Raw genomic sequence first — 25,077 nt, 5'->3', positions numbered from 1 at the left:
TCTTCTCCACTCTTATCACTGTATACAGTCATACAATATCCTATCTCAGTCATCCAGGACTCTTCTCCACTCTTATCACTATATACAGACATACAATATCCTATCTCAGTCATCCAGGACTCTTCTCCACTCTTATCACTATATACAGTCATACAATATCCTATCTCACTCATACAGGACTCTTCTCCACTCTTATCACTATATACAGTCATACAATATCCTATCTCAGTCATCCAGGACTCTTCTCCACTCTTATCACTATATACAGTCATACAATATCCTATCTCAGTCATCCAGGACTCTTCTCCACTCTTATCAGTATATACAGTCATACAATATCCTATCTCACTCACACAGGACTCTTCTCCACTCTTATCACTATATACAGTCATACAATATCCTATCTCAGTCATCCAGGACTCTTCTCCACTCTTATCACTATATACAGTCATGCAATATCCTATCTCAGTCATCCAGGACTCTTCTCCACTCTTATCACTATATACAGTCATACAATATCCTATCTCCGTCATACAGCATAATTTCCGGATTAACCTATGTCATCTAATAACCTATTTTAGTCATTCAAGTCTTTTTCAGACTATGACTGTTATACCATATCTAATTACCAGTACATTCATGCAGCATCTTGTCTCATTATACAAATTCCATGCAGTATCCTATACCATGCATCCAACACTTTATCCCATTATATCAGTCTCATGCAATTTACTATACAGTGATACAAATTGTATCCCAGTCTAACAAAGTCATGTGATATCCATTCCCAGTCCTTCATCACACTGTTGTAATCTATCAGTCATTGGTATCCAATCCCAGACATACAGCACCCTATTCTAGTCAATTAGTGTAATATATTATCCTGTCCCAGAGAGAGAAAGAGAGTGGAATGGTATCGAGTGGTATGGTGTGTGCATTCCACTATTATGACTCATGTAATGGAAAAGATCCAAACTCATTAACTATTATTATGATCAGATCACCAAAGATATCACATATGTATGTATGTATGTATGTATGTATGTATCTATGTATCTATGTATGTATGTACGTATATATGTACGTATGTATGTATGATGTTATGTATAATTGATTTAATTTATATTTGATTTAGTTTATATTTGATTAAATTTAATTGTTTGTAAGTTTTGACATCTTTTTATTTTTAATTTCATTACGTGTCAAAGTAATGTAATTTTATTTGCCAGGCATTTGATATTTTCCAGAAATTAGTTTGACCTGGCCATTCAGTTATAAAGACTTAAAGCTGACCTAGTTCCCGACTTTGATTCAGAAATCAGTGAGTCAGATAAACAACTTTCTATTTTTATCTTATTCACTGAGTAAAATGATTGATTTTTGTCAAGGTCATACTGGGAATACTTGACTTTTCTCTAAATTTTATTCTGAAATTCAAACATCGGAATATTATTGTTTTTGAATCAACAATGAACTGTAGACACAACAGCATAATACTGACTACAGTGTTCGTCATCGCCTTCCATTTTGGATATTTCGTCTTGACTCGAACTTGAATTCATTAGAACAGTTCATTACTTAGGACTTCTGCAACTTAATTCATGGATTATTCTTGGATTGTTTTTTTAGATTTGATTCTTAAAACCGTAAGTTCTTCATGTTTCATTTTTTAGTGTTTTCCAGGGGAAAAAATTATTTGTTATATTTTTCAAAGCTTGTTGTGTTCACTCTTTCTTTTGTTACTGTTTCTTAGAGCCTAAGGAAGTAACATTTTAAGTGCGGCCTCATCCTTGTTTTTTTCTAATTTTGTCTAAAATATTTCAGAAAACTTTGTTGTATTTTTTTTTAAAATTTGAATTACCCAAGATTTTTAAATTTCTAGTAAAATCGGCAAGCTTTTTCTAAAATGTCATCAAAAGTGGAAATCTTTCTTTCAAGTCCTACCCAGTCCCAATTAGACCTTTTTTTTAAAAAAAAAAAAAGATGAATTAATTCAGCTTGATAGAAAATATGATTTTTCTGAGGTAAAGGTTTCCTTAACGAAGCAAGAAATAAAAAATATCGTGGTCCAGTAGTTGGTAGAAAAGAATGTTTTGGATAAAAGAGCTTTGGTTTCGATCAGTCAGTCTGTATCAGACTCTGACATAAAAGTGAAGGAATTAGAATTAAAATACAAGATGGAATTAGAGTTCAAAAAGCTGGAACTTCAGAAAGATAAAGAAGAAAAACAAATGCAGTTGCAACTGGAGATAGAAAAAGAAATGCATTTTCAAGCGGAAGAAAAATAGAAAGAACGACAAATGCAGTTACAAGATAAACAAATGCAGTTACAAGATAAACAAATGCAGTTACAATTTGAGAAAGAGGAGAGAGAGACAGGAAAGATAGAAGAAAAACAAGTGCATATATAAGCGGAAGAAAGAGATAAAGACAAATGCATTTACAAGAAAAACAAATGCAAATGCAATTAGATAAGGAAGAAAGAGAGGAAATATCAATTTAAAATAAAGGAAGTGGAGCTGGCAAGTGAAAAGCACATTTTCACTTCGAATACAAATTTAAGTTTTGATGTTGCAAAGCAAATTTGGTTAGTGACCCCTTTCAGAGAAAGAGAAGTAGACAAATATTTTACTCGTTTTGAAAACGTTGCTGAAACTTTGAAATGGCCAAGGGGGTATTTGAGTCAATTATTACAATTGTACTCACTGGTAAGGCTATAGATGTTTACCATTCACTGTCAGTTCAACAAAGTGGTGACTATGATACAGTTTAAAGAATGAATACACTGGTCAACAGTGAAATCATTACTGACTTGAAAAGGCCCTAATCTGTAGTATTTTGGTGTGCTGAACACGAATATAACCGTGAAAAATTTGTATTGGCTCTCGTTTTGAAGATATTCATATACCTCATTTTCTATGTTTCACTGTGTAAATTTCTCCAGTAGGACTGCAGCAACATCCGGAATAATGATGTAACATTGCATAATACCATCATGCTCACATCATCCACAGTTGATTGCATCATTTTCTGATGCAATGCAATACTAATGCCATGCGGCTGCTGAAGTAAGTTGACGTCAGCAGTGTACTATACATGTGTAGGCCTATTATACTAATGCCAGGCGGCTGCTGAAGCTGACGTAAGCAGTGTACTATATAAAGCCCAATCAGATAGGTTCAGCATTTAAAATATTTTAGACGTTGTGCGAGACAGTTCAAGCTACTGTTACATAAAACTTATTATTTTATCCATTTACGTACAATAAAGAACAGTAATGCCTCGAAAGTGTGTTAATACCGCGGACAATTTTTGCTATATTTGTGGGGAAGTGACATTTGCCAACCAGAAGAAAAGTATCAATTCTCAAGTGAAGAAGGCATATCATCTTTACTTCGGATGCAAGGTTGGTGACCAAGACAAGCCTTGGGCTCCGCATATATGCTGTGCTACATGTACAACACAGCTTTCACAGTGGTTGAATTGCAAAAGGTCATCAATGCCGTTTGCAGTCCCAATGGTGTGGAGAGAGCCAAGCAACCACCTAAATGACTGTTACTTCTGCTTGGTTCCTCCTCTTTCCGGCGGAATAACGAAGCGAAAGAAGTCGAGAATAGTCTACCCAAACATTCCGTCTGCATTGAGACCAGTTCCACATGGTGAGGGACTTCCTATTCCAGAACCTCCAGCAGAATATTCTCTTGATTCATCTGACGAAGACAAAGGTGAGTCGACCTGTTCTTCTCCTGGTCCATCAGCATGCAGTGATCCAGATTTTCACTGTGGTGCATCATCAACCCCACACAGAATAACACAGGAAGAACTAAATGACCTGATTCGTGATTTGGACTTATCAAAGAACAAGGCAGAATTGCTAGGATCAAGACTCCAACAATGGAATCTTCTAGAAGAAGATGTCACAATTACTGCATATCGAAAGCGCCACCAGCAATTGGAGCCTTTCTTCAGAAAGGAAAGTAATCTGATATTCTGTTCCGATATTGAGGGCCTCATGAATGCTTTAAAAATCACTCATGACCCACAAGAATGGAGACTATTTGTGGACTCTTCGAAACTGAGTCTCAAGGCTGTGCTTTTGCACAATGGAAACATTCTTCCATCTATTCCAGTAGCGTATGCTGTCCACATGAAAGAGACATACGATAACTTAAGGCAGCTACTGAATTCCATTGAGTATAACAAGTACAGCTGGCACCTCTGTGGTGATTTGAAGGTAGTTGCCCTTTTAATGGGACTGCAGCAAGGATATACAAAATACATGTGTTTCTTATGCGAGTGGGATAGCCGAGCAAGGGAAATGCACTACATGAGGAAGGAATGGACTCACAGGCAGAATGTAGCCATTGGAGAGAAGAATATCCAACACCCAGCTCTGGTTGAGGCTCAGAAGATCTTGCTACCACCCCTTCACATCAAATTAGGTTTGATGAAGAACTTCGTGAAAGCCATTGACCGGACTTTGCCAGCATTCCGATACCTGCATGAAAAATTGCCTCGACTCAGCGAAGCAAAGATTAAAGAGGGAGTTTTTGTGGGTCCTCAGATTCGAGAGCTTTTCAAAGATGACCGGTTCAACAACTTGCTGGAAGGTGACGCGAAACAAGCATGGAATGCTTTTCGCCTAGTTTCTACAAACTTCCTCGGAAATGTTAGGGCAGAAAACTATAAGGAACTAGTAGAAGACATGTTGATGAAGTATAAGAAACTTGGCTGCAATATGTCTCTAAAGATTCACTTCCTTCATTCCCATTTGGATTTCTTTCCTAGCAACTGTGGTATTGTTAGTGATGAACACGGCGAACGTTTTCATCAAGATATCGCAACAATGGAACAAAGATACCAGGGAAAATGGTCCACTACAATGCTGGCTGACTACTGCTGGACACTCCTCAGAGATGCTCCCGAACAGCTGTACAAGAGACAGGCGAAGAAATCTAAGATGTAGTCAATGACTTGATTTTTTATAGGTAGGCTATTACAGTTGACCTTTTACTATTGGAATGCATTTCGTTATGTAAACATTAATTTCTTGCAGATTACAAAAAAACTAGAGCCAATTTTGCAATTTGACTGTCATATTCGTGTTCAGCACATAAAAATTGATAAGAATTGACTAATTTTATTTCAGTAACATGACTTTTGTAAAAATTTGTTGTCCAGTGATATTAAAGGGTTATGAGTTAGTCCCTGAAGCTTATCGTCAGCAAATTCAGAAACTATCAAAAAGAAGCTGATCAAACTCATGTCGAATTTCTAGAGAAAAAGAGCAGTTATTTGATAGATGGTGCTTATCCACGAAAGCTGAACAAGGTTAAGAAAGTTTCAAACAACTTGTATTACTTGAAGAGCTCAAGAATTGTGTCCATAGTGATATTATATCTTGACGAGCATAAGGTCGAAACCTTGGAAAATGCTGCTCGTGCTGCTGATGAGTATTCTTTAACTCATAAAGTTCCTTTTGTAAATAAGACTTCGACTCAGCATTCATCTGTCAGAAAAGTATTTCAGCCTAATACAAGCCCTTCTAAATCTCGAACTGGCACAACTTCTAAAAAAACAAGCTTCAGATAAACTTGACCAAAGATCCTTGTCTCTTCCTACATATACCTGTTGCAGAATGGACACGTTATTTCCGATTGGTACAAATTGAAAAATAGGCGTCAGAATCAAGACAGACCTATTCCAAATGCTCTTATTTCTAAGAGGTCAAGGTCACGGTAATGTGTTGAAAGCAATACATTTGATGGGCTTAATAAACCCCAGTCTGGTTTTACTATTTACAGTTCAAGTCGTCAGGACCGTTGCTATAGCAATGTTGTTCATTTACAATGAGAGAAAACGGTTCTTGGTTCATACAATATCAATAAATGCACCCGATATGGTTGGTCATACAATCATTTTACAGTTGACAGATTGCTGATTGAAATATATCTAACTAATGACAATAAAGTTACTGTCACGAACACAATTAGTTTCGACCTCAAAGGCTACGGAATTAAGAGCACAGACAAGATAAAAACTAGGTGTCCATTTTATAACGTGTTTTCTGTCAGCAAGAGTGGGAGCGTTGCGTTTGTGTATTATGAAGTTTATGATGGTAGCACGAAGTGTTTCAATAACATTATATTTAGAGATGGCAAGAAGTTCCTTAATGAATTTGCCTGTCGAGAGTGCAATTCAGGCTTACATTGCTTAGCTCTGAATATATCGAAGTCACGTGCTTGCATATCTGTCAGTGGCAGTCATATTTTGGACAATGTCAGCATGATTTCTTTCACTAAGCATTAGGAACAGTTTATTCTCACAAATAATTCAGAACTGAAACCCCTTCACTGCATGATACACAAGTATTTTATTTCCTTCAAATTTTACAGTGGATAATGTAATTACTTGATATGTAACATAACATTCACCTTTGATGGAGAGAAGTGTAATAACGAAAAAATTAATTAGGCATGTTGGCTGAATAATGAAAATTTTCGATGATTCTCTAATGGACAAGTTACGGATTTATTTATAAAATGAATATACGATACGGAATTTTTAAGAAGGATGATCTGTCGGATAATTACCTTGAAAGTTACATTTTAGTAGGTTTACTGTTTGACATCGGCAGAGAAAGGTGCTCAGAGAGAGACAGAGAGAGGGGGGATAGAGAGAGAGACAAACAGAAAGAGAGAGAGAGAGAAAGAGAGGGAGGGGAGAGAGAGACAAACAGAGAAAGAAAGAGAGAATAATATTGTTAGACAACACTTTAGAGCAGACCTCTCTGTACTAATTGCCTGTTAGGATAATGACACGCGTTGTCTAAAACAACTTTCAGGAACGAAATGAATCGAAAGGAAATAAAATAATGATTTTGTAGTGAATTACGTGGTATTTTGGTGGTAAAGATTGAAATCAAGTCATGTCATTACTATACACTATCTCTTGATCGGTAATCATAATTATGTTTATATGTCAGCAACTAGATGCAAACCTTGTCCTCGATTTCTTCCTGAATTATTTTAAAAGAAAAGGAAATTGGTAATATTGCTTGATATTGTCATAACGCACTGTGTTGAAATAATTTGTCTATCTAGTACACGTGCCCATGTCTACAAGACCCATCTGAATATAAAGTTGTCTATGTATGCCTAGGCAGGAGAATTAGTCGCTTAGGTTAATCATGTCTTTATATTTACTCCATCTGAATATAGAGTTGTCTATGTATGCCTATGCAGGAGAAGTAATCGCTTAGGTTAATAATGTCTTTGTATTCACTCCATCTGAATATAGAGTTGTCTATGTATGCCTACGCAGGAGAAGTAGTCGCTTAGGTTAATCATGTCTTTGTATTCACTTTGCAAGTGTTAAATATGTTTTAATTCATATTTATGCAGAACGTAACGTCTGAGATTATCAGCCACCTCATGTTATCATGTGTATAATATATTGTATCATAAGACGCAGTTTCGAAATTCCCCTCAAGTTATTAAATCAGAAGGGGGTCACGTGATCATGTTTATATCACGTACACAAAATACGGCCTTGACTAGACCAATAATTTTCTCTAAGAATACATGCAATCAGCAGAGTTTGACATATGTGTTTTGTACATGATTACCTATACCGACATTTGTCCTTCTTTTTATGTTTCGTCCCAAGCATAAGGTTGCTAGTTCAATAGTCGCGGCATCCCATTTTTTTAAAAACTAATTCTTTTTTTAAATATTTATCTTCAAACTTTCTTTTAAGCTCGGGTATCCCATTGTTTAAATGCTTTTTAAAAACAATTATGTTGAAAGTTTCTTTCGTCATTCCTTCCTAGGATGGGCAATTAAGCTAGTATATACCAAGATTTGTTGTTTATTTTGACTATTTGTCTGCGTATTCCGTCCCGCTTGTCAAACAAGAGGTCGTGAGTTCGACACTCGTGGCATCCCATTTTCTTACGTAATTTTTTTATACTTCTGTTTTAATTTTCAAACTTTATTTTAAGCTCGCGCATCTCAGTTTCGTTTATCTTTTCTTTCTTGAAATAGTCTTTTATGTCCCAGGTCGAGTGTTTTAAGCTCGCGTTATCCCAGTTTTTGATTCTTTTCCTTACTTTTTCCTTACTTTACAAACTTTCTTTTCAACTCGCACATACCGTTTTTTTAATTTGTTTAGTTTTTACTTTTTTTACACTCACGTTTGCCATTCTTTCTGTGTGTCTGTGTGCATGGATAGCACGCAAGCCGTTGATCTATATCTTCAGGAATTGAAGGATGAAACTGATCTCTTCTTTTATGTGAACAATTGAATCGCTAGCTGTTAAGGAATGATGCGAGAACCTAAAAATCGAGAACGAATCAGAACCGAGCAAGACAAGAATTTCAGTGGTTAATATAGTATTGTGCGTGACAACAATTTGCCCTTTTTATTGAAGATTACTGAGTGGCAGGGACGGACTTTGATCGCGTTGGTATTTATTGGAATCAGCCCGTGTTCTCTCACAGACAACTGTATGTGGCATTAAGACGATCCAAAAATTCCAACGATATCAACGTGTGTATCAGAGAGAACTTTCCACAAGGTCAGCTGCTAGAAAATAATGAATGGTTTTCTTCTAATGTTGTATTCAATGAAATTTGTTAACACCAATGAACATAAACTTAACTTTTAAAAGAGTTCCCATGGCGTTTTCATGAAAACATGTTTTAGATCTACTGTGACTACCGTCCTAGGACGGTCAATTAAGCTAATGATTAATTCATTAAGACAATTTAAACACAGGTTTTAAGTATGTGAAAGATATGGTGCTACGTTTCCTGTGTATCTGCTTAAATCATTCTTTGCAGCTCTGGACGACGTGTCTCACCATTACGTTCTCACATTTATTGTATCTACTCTCCTATTTGGCTACTCGCCCCTTTCCATCCGTCATTTTTTCAGTCTTTCTTCATATTTATTTGTGAGACTATATGCCCAAGAATGAATATGCACATAATGTCTCCGTTTATACACATAGAATCATAATAAACCATGTTACATTGGTTTGTGCGAGTGTGACTGTGTGCATGAATTCTCCTGCTATAGTAAACAATTGATACTGAAATATATCTGGGATATTGCCTGAAATATTATAATGCATTGCATGAGATATTTACTTTCTTCTTTCTTTTTTTTTTTTTTGTTTTCTTCTCCTTTTTGAAAGATGCACTAGTATAACTTCCAGTTGGTCATTTCTCTCCCAACGGAACTTCGGAACTTGGTCCTTTTGGAATAATTAAAACTATTCAGTTAAGTGGCAACATACTAAACCGAAGAACAAAAACTTCTGAATTAAGCACCCGTTCATCTCGTTTTAATATTACCGAGGAATCGAATTTGTTAAGTACATTTGAGGATAAAACTGACAAACATTTGCAACATAATGGTAGACGTATCACAGAGAACGACATCTGTTTTGATTGCGATGCAATTTTAGAAGAATAGACTCTTGTTATAATATTATTGAGAACTTTTCATCACTGGGGGACATTAAGGGAAGTGTATTTTTGTTACATTTTAAATTCTTGTGACTGTTCAAATATAAATGAAGAGGAGAAAACAGGACAAATCTACCATATGCCGTCATAACAGGAATTCGTATTATATATGTGACGGATTTAATATTATGACCACAGGGTCCCTGTCTCGGAGTGAGGGTGCGAACATGAAGGGAGAGTTGAAATATACAGTTATAATTTCTGAAGTTTAATTTTTAAGGTCTATGATTATCAATCAAACGTTTTATATCATTGATTATGATGTACATTTTTAATGTAGAGATATCCCACCCCTGTCGTCTTTGTATCTTGCTATTTACAATGATGTCAATAAAGCGCGATTTCATAGTATAAGCACACTGTTATAATTCTAACACACAAAAATAGGTGCTAGCTAGATTTGTGATTAAAGTTTACTCATAATATTGAGGAACGGACATCTTTGTTTCTCCTAGCTCTAGTTTGCTTGCTTTTGGAACATTTAAAGGGCGGGCGATTTTGTGGAAAAGCTGACCGTTACTGATCTACTTGACGGTTCATTAAAATAATACTTTCGATTATTTTACCACTGCTGTATAAACGCGATATCTGTAAAATTGGTCCGTAAGGACATTTTAAGGTAGAGATAGTTTTAGAAGTTTCGTGTGTTGCTTGGTGGGATTTGTGTGACTCTGGCGCCACTACTGGTAATAAGTATGAATTTAACCTTGTCAGTTGTGTTGGTGATTCGGGTTCTCCATTTCTTGGACAATTTAGATAAAGTATATATGTTGAATTTACATTATATTTTTAATACTGAAATGCTGAAATAATTTTGTTTTGTAACATTTCTCAATGAATGGGAGTTTGCAAAGACAAAGAACATGTTTAGATGTTAATTATTTTTGTTGTTATTTGCAACCCACCATAGATATAAACCCGAAATTGACGATCATCGAAAAGGTATTTATTTTAGGTTATCTATTCTCTGTTTCTTTTTTAGTTCAAGATCTGAAAACTGGTGAATACTGTGATTAACGAACACACAGTACTTATGTCCCTACGATCAGACGTACGTAATTTGTGAGATCTTATATGCTTGATGTGAAATGAATACAGATGTAGGTTTTGTTATCCCGGATTAAAAAGACTGACGAAGAGATAGCTAGGGTATATGCAGAAACTCGTTTTGACGCTTCGTCCAAACAGTGCACTTATTGAACTTTTCGATTTCGTTTTGTTATGTTTAAGTATTGACACGAATAATACCGTTCGTTTGATATTCCTATCCTACGTAACATCGGTCTTCTAAAATCACTACATATAATGTATTTTGGTGTTTGAACTTAACCTTGAAAATGTTCCCAGTCGTATTCAACTAAACACCTTTTTATGTAAAAGACTGACAAAGGACGATTCTTTAGCATTGTTTTCTTCATGACTTTATGCTTCTGTACGTGCTTTTTTCACCTTTTCCTTCGTTTTTCTCGGTAGGGACATACTCAGCTCTCGAATCCTTTGGGTTGCTCTAGCCTTTTGGGCGGCATCCGATACCTGGTAAGGGTCAAAAATATCCACAGGGGCTACAGAACGTGGTTTGGGCTGTGACAATTGATGCATACGTTGAGAAGCTAAAGCTTTAAGAGCTGACTCTGCGACCGGAATCGGAAGTAGCCTTTCATACTGGAAATCTTCATTGCAGGACTTTGCTTCAGCTAACGATTCAATTAAATTCGATGGATGTGCATGCATTGCTTCCTCACGAACAGGAAAGGGCTGTCCCCAATATTTTTCTGCGTAGGCAAACGTGTCTTCACGTTTTCTTGGCTTTGCCAACATCTCCAGACGGTTGGTAGCAGTATAAGTTCTTGCACCGAGGGTAGTCTGAGTGTAAGGGGACTGGTCGTATTGAAACGAAGTATAACTTTTGGGCTCACTAAGAACATGGAGTCTTTCGCTGGGTTGTGCTCGCTTCGCAGCTTCGGTTACATTCCATTGGGGAGTTGGTCTGTGATACAATAAATAAATAAGTATAACTACTTTAAAAAGGTTCCAAATTATTTTAAAACACTTTATAATAGCCATAGAGATATTATTACGCACAATTAATCAAAGAATGCATAAGTGTTTGTATTTGTTTTAAAAACTCTAAGCACCTAGAAGACTAACTACAATTTTTTTCTGAAGATTGGTATATTTGCTAACAATATGGTAGTACATGTATATATTCGTTGCCCATAGTACTGGGGAATAATTACAACAAGTTGAAAGCTATTACATTTATAGCATATTTTGGTACCAGATTAGATTACGGCAATACCGTAGTTATGACACCTGCGTTTACGTATACATTAATGTTGACGCTCACCTGTCGCTTTCCCAGTGTCGGTGAGGATCTCTGTGTCTCGCTAATTCGTGCAGACGCGGAGAAGCATCTGCGTAAATGCAAGTAAGGAAATAAGCAAGAAAGGAAGCCGGCAAACAGTCTAGTTCATTTAATAGAAATACAAGCGGGAAAGACGTCGTTAACATTGTTTCGTCAAAGAAGAAGAAACTGGAGAGATAGAGGAAGAAGGCAAGAAAAACACAAGTACTTTACTAGCAGAACTGTGATATGATTGATTGTCGCAACTAGACTGGCTGTTTACATGGATTTATTTTAAGATACTAAATCTTGACAGTTATACACCATGCCAACAATGGTCATCGCACCCGGCTAAGCCATATAATGTTAGGTGATGTAGTCACTCTGTTAATGCCTTCTTCCATGGAAACTATCATCTTACAGTCTTGTTTTCGTGGAACTTCTACTCAGAATTATGCCCCACCATAACGGCTTCTTTTAAATACGTCAAAGAATTTGCAATGTGAATTGAATAAAGTAAGTATTTGGATGAAATGTTCATCTAGTAACATATTTAATGAATCTTTGAATATCACCTTGTGGATTTTTTTTAATTCTTGTTGTTGCTTACTTGAGGTGATGTATTCCTTACAGGTTTTACGGCCTAAATAATGCTGATTTAATGTGCCGGTATTTTATTGCAGAGTGGAATCATTTAAACTAAGGCATCAACGCAAGTAGAGAGACAATATAATATTCTCTGGTAACTTACCGAATGTCGTCTGCCCATTCTCGCCCGCTTTGGGTGGATTGGTGTCAATCCAATAAACCGATCTTCTGAAACAGACAACAAGACAGTTGAAAGCAGTGAAGCTTTAGACACTTTCACAATTATACAACACGAACATTCGGATCACTTGTATCTTTTACATTAATTTAAATGTCATCGATTAATAAAATAGTCGAAGTTGCTCAAAGACGAAATCCACCTGAATTTAGTGGATACTATTTTACTGCATTGGGTAGACTGTATGGTTCTAACAAAACATTGCTTAAATCAAAATTACAGGCAAATTATGTGCTCAGTCGATTGTGTTTCTCAAGACGACCGTGTTCTGTTTAAAGCAAGTTGAGTTCGTAATTATACTATGTGCAATTTTTCTTGATAGGAATGTAATTCACCAAAAGTGACATTAAAAAAGGCTGTAATTGTCTTTCCTGAGCAACTCCGATTTCTTCAAATATTTAGACCCTTTTGTTGCTATTGGCTGATACATAAGCAACTGCAGATGACCTATAATGGCACGATTAAAAAAGAACATATAATTGTAACTAGTTGGGTAAAGATATTGATTATTATGTCATTAATTCATTAGTGGCAATCCAATTGTTCTTCTCTCGGTGTCCTTAGACAAAAACTGAGAAACCTGCTGCATCGAATTCAGTTAAGGTCGATGAAAAATTATTAGATGTTTGAAATTTAAAAAGTTTAACTGGTGGAGTAATGTTCTGGTGAATAATAATAATAATAATAATAATAATAATAATATTGATAATGATAATAACAATATATGCATTATTATCAGGTCTTTAGTGTTTCCTCTTCAACATTAAATCAACAGTCTACTACTACAGTGCTTACAGTACGTCATGTAAGCATTTTATAAGAGTAAGGAAATGAAGGCAAGATTTTGATATATTTTTTTTATAGATTTTTACATTTACGGCTTTTCTTCAAGTTCAAAATATGGTTGGGATTTTAAAAAAAGCGTTTAATTTCTATGTTTATAAAAGTTAGTGGGTTTTTTTTAATGGTGTTCATTGGGTTTTTTTCGGAAATATCTTTGCAAACATTATAAAGTGCATTTAAATGTTACAAGAAAGTTTTTTTTTTTTTTTACAAAATGAAATAATTTATAGCGACAAATAGACAATTACTTTATTGCAAAATGAATTCACGTGATAGATTGTGTTGAACTATGGCATAATTCCTACATATCGTGTGTTATACCCAGGGCTGGCGCCAGACCCGGCCAGACTATCTGGCGCCCTAAGCAAGGTTAGATTCTGGTGCGCACCCCACCCCACCCCCACAGGGAAAATATCAATTTCAAAATTTATAAACAATAAAAAAAAAAATTAAAATGCGCCCCCTGAAATCAGCGCCCTAGGCGGCTGCCTAGTTTGCTTATATGGTCGCGCCGGCCCTGGTTATACCATTGTGTAACTACTACATATGATGTGATGAACTGTGGTATATCTGCTATCATGACTTAAACTTTAGTACAACCACTAAATGTCATATTTTGATTTTGGCGTAATCATTAAAATATATCATGTGTTTAACTATGTTTTTTCTCATACAGATGATGCTTTGGACCGTGGTATATCTCCAACATATCATATGGTGAAATGCAGTATTAACTCCAACATATCTTTTTCGAAGTGTGTATTATGTGTCAATCAGTGGAATAAATCCTAAATAGTATGTGCTAAAATGTAATACAACTATTAGCAGCTTAACCTAAAAACAACAAAATCATATGTAATATGTAATGATACAATTTAAAAGCTGTCTTTAACTGCATTTAAAATGACATGTTAACTAATAAAATATGTTTCGTATTCGTTAAAGTCGGAAGAACTTGTGTCCTACTTGTTGATTTTCTAATAGGTGCAATAAAATATGCTTCAAATCAAATCGAGAAACCAACGTGCTGCCCGCAGTAAGATGCCTGTGATTCATTGACAAAATTCAACCTTCTTGATAACTTTCATACATAATTAACACACTATATTTTATACAATAATTAAGACCTTGGGTGTTTATCCTTTTTCCATGAGGTCGGTTGGATCCAAAGCAATCGTTTATTTTATCTGATCCCGACTTTAGCTAGTCTCAAATGTCTGAGTCCGATGATCTATTACAAAAATAAAACTTCCTGCGACTAATTAACAAACTTGCCTACATAATCTTTAGTACTAAATGTTAGAGGTTGAATTGTAAAGATGCAATTAAGTTCAAGCAAACGGATGCTTCACATTTCAGTTGGGCATTTCTTTCCCTTTTCCGTCAGATGTATAATGTGACGGAAAAGCATATGACATGTTGTTTGTATAAGCGTATTCATACCTATCCTCTACGAAGTCAGGATGCAATCTTTTCGGTTGAGCCAGCCATTGTATTCTTCGCATCCCAGTCGCTGAAAAAGGACATCATAGTATTGAGAATTTACATTACAACAAGAAAAATGTAAAAGGATTTTCTGTCTATACCTAAATGATTAAATCATTAACAAGGTGTGTGTGTGTGTGTGTGTGTGTGTGTGTGTGTGTGTGAGAGAGAGAGAGAGAGAGAATTCTTGATATCTTTATTTCCTTTGAATATTACCAACAGTACACTCAATGTTGCAGAGAACAAGAGAAACATGAAAATTAAAGGTGATAAAAAACATATTTAGGAACGATTAATAAATGCATATATGGTGAACGATTACCATGAGAAATAAGGTAAATTAGTTGGGTATATCCTCAGGACACCGTTCGTTTTCAACATTTACTTTTTCCCCAACACATTTGAACAGTAGGATTACTATTTATAGGAAATGTCACGTTTGTAATGTAGCTTAAGAAGCAAAACACATTATGCTTATTAGAAAATTCATTATCAAATGCAGTTATTGCTTCCCTTATATAAAAGTATTGGACTAAACACATTATGCTTATTAGAAAATTCATTATCAAATGCAGTTATTGCTTCCCTTATATAAAAGTATTGGACTGGTTCTCCTTTGTTGTAATATAAATCCTACTGGTGATGCAGCAAACATATATGATGTTAGTAAACCATAGGTATTGATAAAGATTTAACTAGGACTACGTTAATTATCAGCATCAATACAGTCAAACGTTTTATAATATAAGATGGACTTACATAAGTTGATCATTGCTTAAAATAATTAACAAATAACGTGTCTTCATTCATGAGAGAGTATTCACCAAATCAGTATTGGACATTAAATCTAAGTGCATGTAAGCATGTACCTAAAATTTGTCAAAAATATGGAACCAAAACGAACCTGGAATTTGACGCTAATTTTACATTCAGAATTAGTTACTGGGAATCAATCTTGACGATGTCATTTTAAATTTACCTAGCAGTTTAAATATTTCAGGAATACAGCAGTTCGCTTAACCTGCAATTTTGTAATCTGATAGCTACAAGCACGGAGTAGAAATATTTGCTTTTCAAAATATACTGCTGGCAACCGGCAAAGTTGCTCAAGGAGAATCAGTTTATTTTATGTCAATGTAAACTTGGATTGTCAGTTCATGTATATCTAATGATACTTTGCTTATGTTATGCGCAAAATTCGGTCGTCTCGATCTAGTACAAGTTTATATTGAGGGCCAGAGACAAGCCATGTTTCACAGCCATACAACGCTCGAGATATTCCAACAGCAACATTCAAAATCTTAGCTGTGAGCGAAATAAAAAAGATTCGTATTTATTCCAATATCAATAAAACATAATAATTGAAAAAGCGTTACTATTTTAAAATTATTAGAATCACTTGTAACTTTATTCCCTCTCTTAAAGTGTAACTAACAGACCATCTTGTAATTGGTTAGGAAAATGCACACATTTCAACATAAAGTTGTAAAGATAAACCACGACGGATCAAAAGGTATTTCACCCGTTCCTAAGATGTTCATACGTTATATTATCTAGTTCATCTGCCTTTCCTGATTTAACGTCATCAATTTCAGAAGAAAGCTCACTTTGGGTAATGTAATCTACCCCTTTTCTACAGGAGGATTCCATCCATGTTTCCATGATTTAACTAACTTCCTTATTGAAATCATTTTATTATAGTTTAGCTTTAAGTTTCATAGAATGATGCCTACTGTTCCACAACATCTGCAGGTCACGATAAACAATATCGAAAAAATGCATTTCATGCCTTCTTTGAGATTTCAGTTTTCTTGAATTAATAGCTCTCCAAAGCTGGTTTTGATGTAACACTGCATACCTATCAATATCATCATTTTCCTGATTTAAGTAATATTACACACATTTCTGTGGAGTTTTCGAGAGGATGTTTTCGCACATTTATAACAGGCGAAATATATATCTTCTCCATCATTAAAGTTTCCATTCTAAACCCACCCCTGTCTTTTTTAATCTTGGTTTTATGTAACCCCTTCAAATCAGATTTTCGTTGGGGCTTTAATAAGGGTTCGAATTTTGAAATGGGGAGGGGTGTTTTGTTAGCAAGAGCTATTGCATGAACTATTATGCTATGCCACAAATCAATTTGCTTCTTATTTATTGTATGAAACATTTTATTGCAGTCTGGAAATTAGTATAATTCCTTTGCATATTCATATCTTTTGATAGGGTCAGCTTTCTTCTAATTGTACTTCAAATGGTAAAAGTTTGCATCACCAATCTTGCAAGATTGAAGTTCAAACGATCCAAATATATGTCTGTGACGCAAAACATTCAAAGCACTATCATCAGTTACCATTGCCTCATTGATCGTATCTATCTTTGAAGGGTCAAAAAGGATGTGATCAATTAGAGACTTATCTGTAACATAAGTGGCAGGGACCATTGCAGAGCATAGCAGTACTCAAAGAAATAAAGTAAATTACTGCAATCCAAAAATAAACACAACATTTTATTTCTCGTATCTTTTATGCACGAACATGGATGAAAATTAAAATCGCCCATAATGATAACGATGCCATACTCTGAATACCGACTGTAAAGAACGTCATATGTTTCTATAGAATCAGTTATATATCATTAGTATATCAATGACATTACAGTAGACCTAAATGAAGAATATAAACGAATTATATGCTAATCTTAATCTGGTGCTAATCAATCAATAATCATCAATCTCTAAAAGATTAATATTATTATTGTATTCAATATGCCGCAAGATGGTCACGCCGCCCTTTCCACGGATTCTGCGTAATGGCTGAACCGTATCCTGGTCAAACGTGGCAGTAGACAGTTAATTGGCATCAATAGAGTCTAAATCGCTTTCCTTAAATAACTAATGTTCGGAGACGCTTCATATCAAAATATTGTTTAGTAAGTGACAGAGATATAAAAAAAATCACTTGACATAGTGCATTCCAGAAAAGCATATTTACGTTAAACCCAACTATTTTTATGCTGGAGAGAGAAATACAAACAAATCAATAACAGATACTTGTCATGTGTGCTTATTCATCTGGCTCCAGTAATAACCATAAGTGTTCAATTGCTTGTTAAGAATCGTCTGCAATAGACCGCTTTAGGCCAAAGTGACTTTTATACAATATTCCCTGGATCTGAATTTTTTTACTTTCATTCTAGCAGATATGGTGTCTGGTCGTTTGCTTTCAATGATCCTGATGCTTCTCGACCTCGTGACTTGACACATTTTGTGATTTCTTACCGGTGCTCTCCAGCAATCCTTAAAATTCAGGTTACTTAAACTATGAGTGGCAAAAGCGGGTACCTTCCTAAACAACATGATCAACGCACATGATTTCCTTTATTTTGAACGCAGTTTTTCTTCTTCTCTGTAGTATAAATAGTTATAACTGACCATTTTTTGTCCAAAAGCAAACAGCATAACTCTCTTTAATGCACTACCTGTATGAGCACTACACTATGTATACCCTACATGTATGAGCACTACACTGTTTATACGCTACATATATGAGCATCTATGAGCACTACACTTTGTCTACGCTACATGTTTGAGCACTACACTATGTCTACGCTACATGTATGAGCACCACATTACTATACCCTACAAGTATGAGTACTAAATTATGTAACCGTTACATGTATGAGCACTACACAATGGCTTTTTCTAATGTTCAAATCACATATTTGCAATCTCTGAGAATTCGTGACTGTTGTTTTCACAATCACTATAGCCATGTGTAACAGAAATCTAATACAATCTAGAGTTTGCATTCATCACCCATACCGCTTTTACGAAACACGTCCACCCATTGTATTCTTCGCCTTCTGATCACTGAAAAAGGACACACGACTATCGAGAAATCACTGTACAGCACGATAAATGGATTAAGGAGAAAGGGTTTCTCTGTCTGTGACTGAAGACAAAATGATCTGAATAGTTTTTCAATGTGTGTGTGTGTGTGTGTGTGTGTGTGTGTGTGTGAGAGAGAGAGAGAGAGAGAGACGAAAAGACAGAACACATGTGGAGAAAGGGTAAATAAATCAACGGAATATCCGTCATGTTTGATGGCACATTAGAGAAATGAAAACCCTAAGGGATAAAGATTTGCATCAGGGCCGAAGGTGAAGGTTACTTTATCCCAAATGAATTTCTTAAAACAATAGTGTTATATGTACTTATGATGTCCACATAAGTGAGGCTGGTTCTTTTCATTTTTAATCGCATTCTGTTTTGTTTGTGGAGTTTTAGGCAATACCTTTGCAGACTATGTGGAATGCGTATACAATTTGTGAGTTTTATACATGCATAAGAAGCATCACGTTATTGACTTCAACATCAAAACATGTGAAGCTATTTAATTTTGTCCTAAGATGGAGTTTTCTCACATTCCAATATGTGTATAATTATGTTTTCCAGTGCCGAGTATCGGTGCAAGATTAAAAGAATCCATGTTGGGTTTTGACGGAGACAAGGAATTCCCCCAAAAAGGGGTGACATTATGTGTCTCCCCATGGGGAGTATTAATGAGCTGCTATTACTGCCTCCAGCTTTATATAAAGGACATCTGCCTTTGTAATCCTTTATGAAATCCGAATAACTGTCTATACAGAATCTAGCTATATATGCCGCTGTTAGAAAAGGAAAATAAAACAATCACGAAAAAAGTTATAACATTGTTTGCTGGAAAGATGGCGCAATAAGCAGCTGGAACTACGTACTGCTGGTTTGTTACTGCGCATTAATGGAAATATGTTCAAGGACAATGGGATGAGCTGTCTACCCTAAGTACACAGGTTCAACTCATGAGAAAATAGAAACAAAAAATATTTGATGTTATTACTGTATTATCATATTTAATAGATGGAGGTCATTTGAATATAATAATAAGTTCATAATATATTCTATGTGGTGAACTAACTTTCATCGTTTATAATTTGGGAAATGTTCTATCGTACGCAACGGTATGGTACTGTGCGGTTCAATACTAAATTACTGAGTACAGTTCTATTGAAGTGTGTAATGACTGAGGAGATTTCAAATTCATCAATTTCTTTCAAATGTATATTTTCTGTCCTGGAAATATGGCAAGTGTTGCTGTTTCTAGTGCAACGATACGGTACATAGAAATCTTCAAGTGGAATAGCGCGTGGACTGATGAATAGACCACTCTGGTAAGTGCAAGAGTTTGCATCTGCGATCGTATTATTGTGTTTGATTCAAACTGGTCTAACTGGGCGTGTTTCACAATTTTTGGAGAAACTGGTTTGACATAACACGTTTCCGGTTGCTAACGGCTTAGCAGTAGCTCTTGAGAGAGTTTGAAGTTTTGTAGCCAGTGATGTGTATTGCCCGTGTGCCAGGAACAGTTAGACTAGTGATGTGTATTACCAGTGTGCCAGGAACAGTTAGACGAGTGATGTGTATTATCAGTGTGTTTGGAACAGTTAGACTAGTGGTGTGTATTGCCCGTGTGTCTGGAACACTTAGACTATTGAGTTGTATTGCCCGTGTGTTGGAACAGTAAGACTAGTGATGTGTATTGCCCGTGTGTCTGGAACAGCTTCTATATAGCTAGATCCACACAACACTGCGAATTTTATCCAATCTTAAACTCGATAAATTTTTCAGGTCAGCAGCATTAAATGAAGCTTTTAGCAGTTAATCCTTTTCACACTAAGCATCTAAAACGGATTAGGTACTTTAAACAAGATTTAATGATTCTAGCCTGAAAATATACTGAGTTACAGATAGGATACAATTTGCATTGCTATATGAAATAAACTATTCCTTCTAGCATAATACCAGATAGCTCGTGTGCCAGACTGGACAATACCATATTCTGAAAGTACAATGAATAAAGCACCATCTCTATAAAATGACTAAAATGTCATCGGCTCTTTTTGTCGCAATTTACATCTAAAGTTTAGGAAGTGGAAATGACTAAATGGAGCTAGCACTTTTTTGAAAGATGCACATCTAGTGTAAGGCCAAGCTGAATACGCTATAACCCATACTGCAACCATGAATGATATGCCAAAATAAAGGAAATTAAGGGTTCTTCGAACAATACCTAAGATATAAAAGGATTCTTTTAAATAGCCAGTATAACCAGTGAGAAAACCCACGGAAATTCTTTTTCTTTAAATTTCCCTATGCAAAATAGAAACTGTAGAGCGCCGCCTAAGAGAGTGTGTTTCCCTTCGGTGTTGATTCTGTTACTCATCTGTCCGCCTCTCGTTTCGCCCCTTTGGTATTTCCTGTACTCTCGACTCCGTGCTCTCTTTGCACTTCCAGAACTCTCTTCGAGGTTCCTTCCGGCTCTACACATCAAACTGCTTAGGTCATAATAGACCCCCCCCCCCACTTGTTCTCAACGCATCTTCTTCTCTCCGATCCTTGGGTGTCGCGTCTCACTCCCACCCGGAAAGCTTCCTCGCAAGCCTTTGGTTGTTTAATCCAAACTAGAATTTCACAAGAATTCCCTCCCACACTTTTACAAGTGCACGACTTATGCTCTCGGAGTACATATTATAGCAATCAACTTCGTTCCAATCTTCTACTTACAATAGTCACATCTGTACTCATTTTCCAAAATGAATGTAGCTGAAATAACCTTGATTGCACGGGAAACCCAGCCATAAATTTGAATATCTCGGTTCAGATCTGATACTGACCGGTCTTTTTGTAAATTTCTCGCTTACCCGTCTCTCTCGATTTCCCGGTCGTCACGTCCCTGACGTAGTGAAAAACAAACAAAGACGTCTCTACTTGGGACGCAGAAGTCCCTTTGAATTTAACATCGAACTAATCGTTGCAAAACGGTTACAGACAGGCAATTTATTTATCCACAAATGGGTATATTGTCGTAATCTTACGTAATGCGTATTAAAATATCCAGGTACTCTCACTACGAAGTAATTATAAGAAAATATGTGTATACATGAAGCCTGAATATCAGGAAAATTTCCCCATAACCGTACAACAGGTCACCATCGCATATTCTAACAGAATATTTGTCTGTAACAATATAGCAGTTTGAATTTTCAATTTTAGCACTATATAAACGAATTAAGTAACATCTTATTAATACTTGCAAGTTACATATGATATTTGATAAAATGTATTACGTCTAACAACCGATCTACTTTTTCTGGGTTATTTTGTCTTCAGCTATTTTGTCTGAAAGCTTTACGTCGAGGCGTTTTTGTCTTGGGCTATTTTGATTAGCCACCATGTGATGATAGACGTGTGTGTGTGTGTGTGTGTGTGTGTGTGATTTAGATTTTAACGTACCTTTAACAATGTTTTAATCGTATCGCTATGAAGTCTGCAGTGTGACAGTTTATAGGGATGTGTAGCACTGGGGCACCGTGCCGCAAACATGTATCATGATGTCCCACCCAGTCACATTATCCTGACACCAGAGCCACCAGTCCTAACACCAACCTCATAATGCTGAGCGCCACGCAAAGCAACTGTTTGGTATGAATCTATCTGGGTTCTAACCCACGACCTCCGAGGCGGACCGTCTAACCACTACTCCACTGGAGCGGTCTTGGGTGATAGATAGCTCGAGTTGGTGGATGGATAGATGGATGGAGGGATGGATGGAGGGAGGGAGGGGTGGAGGGATAGATAGATAGATAGATAGATAGATGGATAGACAGACAGACAGACAGGTAGGTAGACATAGATAGATAGATATAGAGGCGTGTAAGATGATGGATGAATGTGTGGGACTAATAGACAAAAACAAAGAAAGTCATATTGAAAAGTGGATAGGTAGGTGTGATATATTAATATAAAGATGGATGCGTCTATAGACTGTTTGGTTGAATAATTGTATTTGTTAATTGATAGGCTAATTAGCTCTTCGAATGTGACTCTTAAATTTATACCATATCACAATGATATTACGTGTCATCTTATCTAAGACAAACTAAACTTATTTTTCAGTGTAGTACCGGATCATCGTATAATCCAAATTATTCCGTATATGGCATGTGCGCTCGCACATGGAAGCAAGAGGAGGCACACACACACACACACATGCACCGATTTCACATCTAAGCATGGTTTGGATTGACCTACATCCGTTTTAGAACCAATACCCCTTAATTTTAATGTTACCTTTTGACATGCGAATTCGACTGCACCTAGAAAAAGCAAATTAATTGTTGGAAACAGTGTTAAGTTCGTTGTTCCTAAATCACAGCCTTTGTTATCAATACCTGACAAAATCATAAATAATCTTTGCCAATTCAAAATTTCCTAAACAAATCTTTTTTCCTTCTTTTTTCAGAATAAATTGATTGCAGCATTAGCTGCATCATGTATAAAATACATTTTTAACAGACTGTTTAAAACAAGAAGGTCAGCTTACAACTGCCGTTGCGACACGTTAAGGCACATTCTCGAGACAGTTACCGGATAAAGACTCCATTTTTACGCAGAATTTACAGCAATACTGAATTGATGCCGAAACTTCTCAAGACACAAATCTTATTATTTATCCGGGTTTCATTTTCACTCTTAGGGTCTTTCAAAACTTTCAATTTCAACACACATTTATATCTCACAACTTAAATAGCCATTGTTGGTTGCCCAGTCACACTTTTTAAGGGCAGTGAAATTGTGAATTAAACAGCCAAAGCTGCCCTGCAAGTCACAATTTTCCTGAAAGAAGATTTAATTAATTAACTTCAGTCATAGTTCCAATGCCATCGTTTTAGAGTGATCATCCCTTATCTAGAACAAATGGCATAAATGAGGTGTTACCGTGTCAGTCACGTATAGCACACACTAACCTAGCTCATACACACCCTTTAAAGGATGAACCTCGACTATAGTGCTTACATTGTCTGTGTCGTGTCAATCGCGTGCACCCAGTTAGGTACTTAGGTACTTCATAATTTGCATGTGAAAATCTTGGACTTTTTGAAGGAGTGATGGTTATATAGCAAATTTAACTCTATATTTTGAATGATTTTACATTTTAACATCTGTATCTTTATCCTGTCGCATTTATTGCTCACATTTTTCAAAAGGGCTAATGTTTCTGACAAGGGGATTAGCGGTTGCTCAGTTGGTCGAGAGTCAGTCCTATAATCAGTGGGTCGCTTGTTCAATACACGACCGGGTCATCAGGGTCGGCTGTCTTCTAGGGAAAGACGCTTAGGTTCGGTTTCGTCAGCATGATAAAGACAATGTCTATCAAATGCAGTTAAAACCAGCAGGAAAAAAAACAACAGATAATCATATGTCTAATGTTTCTTGTGCAGCTCTTCATTTTTATAACAACTAAAAAAAGGACTTTATTTTTTATTTGAAACATTTAGCTCTTATTTTAAAGTATGTTATTTTTAATTTGGACCATTTGACTATTATTGTGATGAGGTAACGTTATCTGGACACTTTGTCACGGTTTAGAACGAATTTTGCATAGAACAAGAAAATACGACAAGAGAACACGGTCAAAATATTGTACGTTAAAGCGATTTTGCCCCTGTTAGTTGATGAATAGATAAGTTTATCAAAGAAGAAGAAAGACAGTAAAGGCGGGCAGTGGATTATCGTGTAGGTAGTTAGGGATTAACACGGATACAAATGAAGCTGGGTTTAAGAATGATTTAATTGGTAACTTGTTTTTTTTTTTTTTTCTCGGATGTGTCTATATGTGCTTCAGTTAGGGAGTACTTGCAACTGTAGTTTTGCACAAAATACAAGAAAATTATAAAATAAAGGAAACATATATTAGGTCCTCGTTGTTGTCAGACATATTGCCCTTGATCAGAAAAATCTAAATGGTTTGCTCATGAAAAATTAAACAAATTATATTTCTAAAGGCAAAAACAAAGTTTGAAAGAGGTGTTATTTCTTACCTTCTGTAGCCATTTGTATGTGGTTTCTACCAATATTTATGTCTTGTCGTGGCGACTTCGGTTGTTAATAAACCCACAAAAGTCGTTGTCATAGATGTGAACCATGTACTGTATACTCATTTTAC

The 25,077-nt window shown here is 35.9% G+C and overlaps 1 protein-coding gene across 2 annotated transcripts; it reads right to left on the bottom strand.

The window, feature by feature from the left end:
• Positions 1-9,327: 9,327 nt before the first annotated feature.
• Positions 9,328-25,077, bottom strand: LOC149783264 (sperm microtubule associated protein 2-like). 2 transcript variants are annotated; one of them, XM_089931494.1, is made up of 5 exons: positions 24,953-25,077; positions 14,990-15,059; positions 12,629-12,693; positions 11,881-11,947; positions 9,328-11,520 (listed from the first exon to the last, which is right to left on the bottom strand). In XM_089931494.1, the coding sequence occupies exons 1-5, from the start codon at positions 24,963-24,965 to the stop codon at positions 10,956-10,958; spliced, it is 780 nt and encodes a 259-aa protein (XP_089787620.1). In that variant the 5' UTR covers positions 24,966-25,077; the 3' UTR covers positions 9,328-10,955. The 2 variants fall into 2 exon arrangements, with proteins under 2 accessions (XP_089787620.1, XP_089787621.1); XM_089931495.1 differs by having other exon boundaries at positions 12,629-12,690.

This window comes from Sinohyriopsis cumingii, chromosome 14 (genome assembly GCF_028554795.1).
Source record: "Sinohyriopsis cumingii isolate HCF-2022 chromosome 14, ASM2855479v2, whole genome shotgun sequence".
In the NCBI taxonomy this organism is placed as follows: Eukaryota; Metazoa; Mollusca; class Bivalvia; order Unionida; family Unionidae; genus Sinohyriopsis; species Sinohyriopsis cumingii.
This window is presented reverse-complemented; position numbering and strand designations above follow the sequence as displayed.

Coding starts and splice junctions, on each gene's coding strand:
- LOC149783264 (XM_089931494.1), bottom strand. Junction 12,694..14,989: donor CCTGACTTCGTAGAGGATAG/GTATGAATACGC, acceptor TGTCTGTTTCAG/AAGATCGGTTTATTGGATTG. Junction 11,521..11,880: donor CGACACTGGGAAAGCGACAG/GTGAGCGTCAAC, acceptor ATTGTATCACAG/ACCAACTCCCCAATGGAATG.